We start from the raw sequence: 6,851 nt of genomic DNA on the forward strand, positions 1-6,851 counted from the left end.
TATATATATATATATATACACACATATATATACTTATGTATGCAGTGATGCACATTTATGATTTGGCCCCTGACACATCAAAAATGTACCTTCTACTTTTGCTGCACCAATTGACGCTGCTCTTTAGGGGGGGCTGCGCACAATGAAAGGAATAAGGAACAGGGAATAAGAATTTCAACCTATCAGAAATTATGTATTCCACCATATATGATTTCTGATGATAGATTAAAATTCTTATGACCATATTCATAATCTTCTACTTAATCTTGTATTGTAAATTTATCTTTAGATGCTCAGTAGCCAATAAAATAATTCGTAGAATATCTGAAGATAAAGAAATTTAAGGAAGCCTTACATATAAGACTTGACTATGAAGCATTATTTTCTGTTCTTTTTATTGTGCGGAACCCCTAATAGCGCTGATTATATTGGCATAACCAATCAAACGTTATCCAAATTTACTCTCCTACTGCGCATCCATGGGAGTACTTCACCTTAACGATAAAAAGGATTACGTAATCAAAATGGATGCTTGATATTCGTCAATTTTGATCACGTGATCCTTTTTGACGCTGAAATAACCGAGCAGCTCGTGAAAATTTACCTTCATATCTTTTTACCATGCTACTATTAGCGCGAGTTCTAATTGGGCTTCCGCTTTTCCGCTTTCCGTTTTTCCGTCAAAGTGTGAATCGACCCCGAACTAAAAATGGCGGAACCAATTAGAAAAGAGAACACTATCCGTTTCATTCTCCCTTCGTTAAAAAATAGTCCGCTAGCCAAGCAAACGAATATGATTAGTTGTTACTTATAGATCCAACCAATCACATTCAATCGCTCGACGAGCAAACTAGCCGTTTTGTCCAATTCGAACGCAGCCATTATCCGTTTAGAACGCATGCGCTTGAACGGCGCCATTATCGTGATATGCATCGAGTTGAATTGTCGAATAGAGTCTACTGTCTAGTGAATCGGTATCTCTGCAACGCCTGTTTGCTCCGAACCGAAGTCCGAAGTGGAAGTACCGAACTACTCCGAAGTTGTGTGACTCGAGTCTCGAGCCAGCGCGAAATCGCCATTTTATGTGTTTGGCACTGTCACAGCCGTCAGAGCCGTGAGAGGACGAGGGTGACACACGGGTGCGTGCGTGCGGTGCGTGCGTGCGTGCATGCGTGCGGTGCGGTGCGGTGCGGTGTTCGTGCGGTGCTCGTGCGGTGCGATCCGATACACTCGAGGAAGGCTAAGAAGAGTGCCAAGTCCATCCGTCCGTTCATTGGAGTTGGAGTTGGAGTACTGCGGTTCACAGCGTCGCTAACATGTTGCCCGAACAACGGCCGGATCTGGACGCATATAAGTAACGACGGCGGCGGCCATCGGCCATCGGCGAAGAGCTCAATTGAGCGAACGGAGGGGGTGTCGGTCGCCGTCGCGGTGCGAGAGGCACACACGACACGACGCTGCCCATCGAGATGGTGTAGCGTAGCGCGCGCGCGCGAGGCGGGCCCCTGCGTGAGCGCGAGAGAAAGAGTCTGTTTTCCTCATCGTCGTCGCCGTCGCCCTTGTCCTCGCCGTCGTCCTCCACGTTGTCCTTCTCGACCTCTTCTTCGTTTTCCTCTTCGTCATACCAGTCATAGTACTCGTACTAATACTCTTCTTGGGAATAGAGTGCATTTGCACTAAGCGACTCATCTCCCGCCCTTTACTCCCTTTATACTCCTCCAACTCTGTCGTCCTCGGTGCCGACGATCGTCTTGACGATCACTGTGCCGTCATCGTCATCGCCGTTATTAACATCGTTGTCGCCACTACCACCACCGCCGCCGCCGTCGCCGCCGCCGCCGTCGTCGTCGTCGTCGTCGTCGTCGTCGTCGTCGTCGTCGTCGGCGGACGTCGTGAAACATTCGACGTCATCGAGATCACGGATCCCACCGATTATCCTGGATTACACGCGACACGACGTCTCTTGGCCATCAGTTACGATGACTACGGTGCGCACTGTACCCTCGGATAAGGTAAGCTTATCCATCTATCATTCACTTCCGTCTTCTACATTTTTTTCTGCTACTTGTTTATTTGTCGCTTTATTCTACGCTCCAATGTTCTTTTTCCTTAAAATAGCAGGAAACGCTTCATCATATCAGGGGGAGGGGGGGGGGGGCATCAATCTCTCCTCTATCAACTTGTACGTCTACCGCACCCTCCTGGTGCCCTATCATCTCGTCCTCGCGAAGGACAGCCTCGCCTCCTTCTGCCTCTCCTACGCGCCTCCCCCGCAGCTACCTCCTCCTTCTCCTACTTCTGCATTTCCTCCTACTCGCCACCCTTCCTCCTCCTCCTCCCCTTTCTCCACCCTTCGCATACTCCCAAGTAGAGCCTTTTGCGCCATGACGTTGGGAAGCTGTGAGATATACGTCGAACGTGACACTACGCGCATCTGTCGCTCCGCGACAATTTTGCGGTCGACAGGATTTTCAGAATAAACGATGAATAAACTCTCACTGCACGTGGGAGAATATAATTCATGCCAAACGATTCTGCTAATCTTAACCATCTTTGTTATCGTTGATGATGACTTCAAATAAGCCGCTCGGTTTTATTATCGCAGTGTTATTGTAAATATGTAATTTACGATTGCTTTGTTATTGCGCATCAATTACGCGCCGTTTCTTTTATATCTGTCCGTTATGTAGTTGTTTTAATCTCGAGAGTCCACTAAAGTTATGAATTTTTGTTAGACGATATATTTTCTCGTGCATGCGCGAGCACAATTGCGGTTGGAAAATTAAAAATGAAAGAATAAGATGAAGAGTGAGAATGAGAGAAAAAAATTAAGGTCGGGTATCATTTCCGGAATTAAGAGAACTTAGATGAACATTGATTTCAGTAAGAAACTGATTGTTTTCCAATTTGTGTTAAATAAATCGGATTCCTGCATTAACATTCTTTGCCTTGACACTGTAGAACGATTAAAGACCCTTCGCTGATGAAAAAAGAAAAAAAAGGAGAAAGAGGAGGAAATGAGATAAGGTGCGAAAATATGAAATGTCACGCTTAACTTACTCTCAAACCAGACAAACGAGATATCGACTGCTCCAATTTAGAAATATCGAATCAATGCTTCCCTTGTCTGTTTATCTTCATTGTCGGCTGCATGTGTTTTGACAAGCTAGTTAGTAATATTATTGCCATTGTATATGAATTTATTTTACGTGAGAGAGAGAGTGAGAGAGAGAGAGAGAGAGAGAGGGAGAGAGAGAGAGGGAGAGAGGGAGACATTTTCCGTTCTTATTTCATTGATCTCCATTAGATGGAAAACTCTGAATTGGGCGGCACCACTTAGCGCTAAATGCATCATTAGATCCTATGGACCTCTCGGTGTCTTTAATGCACGTTCCGTTTTGTGATGAAACACGCTCGAAGCCACACTTGTCATTATATTCTCCTTCTCCTTCCCCCACTTTGTCTCTCTTTTGCTCTTTTACTCGTGTATCATCATGCATTTAACGCGTGTTAAACTTAACTACGATTCTGAGTCTCATTTTTATGTCACGCTATTCGTCGAGCTCGTTATTCTCATAATGACACGTCATACTTAACACTGGATATGAAACACGAAATATCGTTAAATGTAAAAGAAGAATGAATGCCGGAATTCTGAATTTTCATTTCTCAGTATTGGAAAGAGAACGTATTCTCTCATTGTATTGTCATCGTTATCGTTATTATGAGTGATTTTTTTATGATACACCAAAATGAAAAAACGGAGATATTATTATTGTATTTGAACAGTAAAGTTAACGTTGAGGAAATTTTATAAACTTACTACGATTTGAAATAGTACATCTTGCTACATTTCTATCGGTTAATGTATACACATGCGTGTATGTATCATATTTTAAAGCACTAACAGAAATATATAAATTTCACAATTCTGAGAAAATTAAAATTAGTAAGCTTTACATATTTAAAAAAAATGCTCATTTGCTTGCATTAAACGAGATATTTTTTGCAAAAAAAAAGAGCATAAAAACATAATGAACTTTTTGTATATCGAAATATATGAGATTCTTTTTGTATTGAAATGAGATCTTGCATCTTGATATATGAGAAAAAAGCTATCAATTTGCGCGGAAAATAACGACTGACTTTAATCTTAAATTAATTTGAATTGATCTATTCCGGCTTATATATCTTATTCTTATTATATAATAAAATATTTATCTTTTATTTATATTATTATTATTATTATTATATTAATAAAAATAATAAATAATTTCTGTAAATTCGAAATGTAATTAAACTCTGATCTTTTTGCAAGATTAATTGTTATATGTAACAACGCATGACAATTTTAGTTGCTTAAAGCACGAAATTGGTAAAAATATCACATGAGATCTGCATATTTTATGTTTAAAGTCTGTAAATGGAATTCTCAATAATTAAAGCTCAAGAATAAAAAAATGATCATTATTTTCTAAATAATTTTCGATTCTTACCAATACATTACATATTTATAAACGAATTCGATCGCAGTCCTGTCAATCGCTTATCACATCGCTATTTTTTACCTTCCTTTCGTTCGCATCGAGTTTTTCCGCGGAAAATTGCGAAGCAATTACGTCGTGGCATCGAAAGGAAAGTTGGGGCCGGATTTCACTTTATTATCATACTTTCAGAAATTAATATTTTCATTTTGCGTTAGTCTTTTCATTACAAACTTGAGACACCACGGACAACAGTGCTTCTTCGCGCATGAACTTCATTTCTCATCGTGTTCGTATGTGGGTCGATAACTTCTTAATGTAATATTCAGGAATTAAAGGCTTTACTCTTCTTAGATATCTGGATATAATTAAAGTGTCGGGTGGATCTTTCATAAAACTTAAAATTCATCTTTGATGTGATTTCATATAATAATAATATCGTGTTTATGTCCTCAAGTTTCTAAATGTCCATTTAATATTAGAACTATATTGTTAAATATTACATACATTTCATTACAAATCGAACATATATTTTGAAATTTTGTATTAAAATATAAAATTGAGAAATTATTAATTATTCTATTTCTTCACAATGTTTAATTATTTAATTAAAAAATCTCTTAATATGTAGTTATAAAATAAACTTTATATTGTAATATTTTATATGATTTTAAAAATATGCTCTAAACTCTTTTTTTGGTGATTTGATAATACGTATTTGTTACTGTTTAAATTATCTATGTGTATTATAAAATATTTAATAGTATTTTGAATAAGACTTAAAGTAACTAAGCTACATCTTAAAATACGATCCTAATCGTTTATTATTATGTATATATAAAGTTTGGCAAAAAACAAGAAAGGAAAGTTTCAGTGCAGTCCAGTTCCAGTCTTTTAGTCCAGTGCAACAAAAAAAAACAAACCCATACCTAGTAACTAATAATTACAATAACTTTTAATTAAAGGAGCTTGCTTTGCTTGTTTTGAAATTAAATATGTACCTATATTTATATGCCTAAAATCTATCTTCTAAGTAAATTTCATTAACTTATTATTTTCATAGTCAGTTACTTGAGGTAAATTTATATCGTAAAATATCATAAAGTCTTATTTCCTGATAATATATTCGTGTTGAAATATTTAACATTTGACAAGATAAATCATATCTTTTTATTTATAGTATATATTGTAAATTATCTTTCCATTAAAATCTTTTGGGAAAAAAAAAAGAATGAAATAGGTATCTACATATTCAACGAAAAATATAAAATTCAATGGAAAGATCGACAAAATTCAAATTCATTCTATTTGTTATTCTATTAATTTTCAGTCGTTCTTTCCTTCGTATATCAAATAAATAATAAAATCCTCAGAACAATGTTTTGATCTATCATGTTATGATCGTAACGCGGTGATAAAACTTATCAATCACGTGTTAGAAATAATATTCCGTGCTCTCTCCGTTCTCATCCATATCGAATTAAGCAAGCTTCGAGTGATTATTTCACGAGCCAGCTTCGACGAGCGTAAAGATCATCTTTCCTTTCAGCGTTTCATGGCTGTTTCTTGCGTCTATCGGATTTATATACCGTTACGTTGTATGACGCGTATCATCGTGCGCAATTATACGCGCCGCGTGCAACAAAGGAGCGTAGCGAGTACGCGCGAGTAACCTCCTTACGCGTTTGAGTTATTCTTACTCTAAGCCGAGATAACTCGAAAAGTGCTTCATTAAAAAATATACAGTTCTGCAGTAACGCTGCATGTTACGTTTCTCCATTCTTTTGAATTGCAAACCAAAAAGATGTATGTAATAGATAACCGTGTACAAATTAGATTCTCATAGACCTAGAAATTTCTTTGATGGTTTAATCCGCCGATAAACATGTATTTATCGTATAATCTATCGTGAATTTCAAGAGACTCACACAACAGCTGTGCATAATTGAGCCAAACACCTGTACAATAAATTCTCGTAGGTAGCAATTATCGCGTATTATCATTTTGGAGTGAAATTTTAGCTCGTTATAGAACTGTGCAAAATATTACGGTAAATTATAAAGTATACCTTTGATTTAAGGAAGAAACTTAAATAAGTCAACTTTCTATTAATCCTTCAGTAACAATTGTACTTTAAAGATGTTTTTCACAATTGATTCTCTGATTGAGAGAATTCTGACATGGATAAATTTAAATCTGCATTGAAAGAAATGAGTTTGTTATATAGGAACAAAAAGAGGAGTTAAAAAGACTAGTTAAAGAAGCCCACAATTATATGAAAGCCCCAATTATATGAAAAATTGAATCTCGAATAAATGGATTGATTTTCACATATGTGGTTAATTTAAAATATGGTAAACAATAAAT

General features: G+C 37.1%; 2 protein-coding genes across 4 annotated transcripts in view; one reads left to right on the forward strand and one right to left on the reverse strand.

Annotated features, from left to right (window-relative positions):
• The window catches only part of LOC108689233 (putative protein FAM10A4), a 20,899-nt gene extending 20,766 nt beyond the window's left edge, over positions 1–133 (reverse strand). Inside the window, exon 1 of one of the 3 annotated variants that reach the window (XM_018195920.1) lies at positions 34–133. The gene's annotated coding sequence lies outside the window, so the exon portion shown is untranslated. Of the gene's footprint in view, positions 1–23 lie in introns of all 3 variants that reach the window. The other 2 variants (XM_018195919.1, XM_018195921.1) reach the window with 2 other exon arrangements.
• Positions 134–1,945: 1,812 nt separating this feature from the next.
• The window catches only part of LOC108689177 (ubiquitin-like protein 3), a 38,841-nt gene continuing 33,935 nt past the window's right edge, over positions 1,946–6,851 (forward strand). Inside the window, exon 1 of the mRNA XM_018195833.1 lies at positions 1,946–2,012. Within this exon, the coding sequence (XP_018051322.1) occupies positions 1,980–2,012 (33 nt within the window). The 5' untranslated portion in view covers positions 1,946–1,979. The remainder of the gene's footprint in view (positions 2,013–6,851) is intronic.

Source organism: Atta colombica, unplaced genomic scaffold, assembly GCF_001594045.1.
Source record: "Atta colombica isolate Treedump-2 unplaced genomic scaffold, Acol1.0 scaffold261, whole genome shotgun sequence".
Lineage (NCBI taxonomy): Eukaryota > Metazoa > Arthropoda > Insecta > Hymenoptera > Formicidae > Atta > Atta colombica.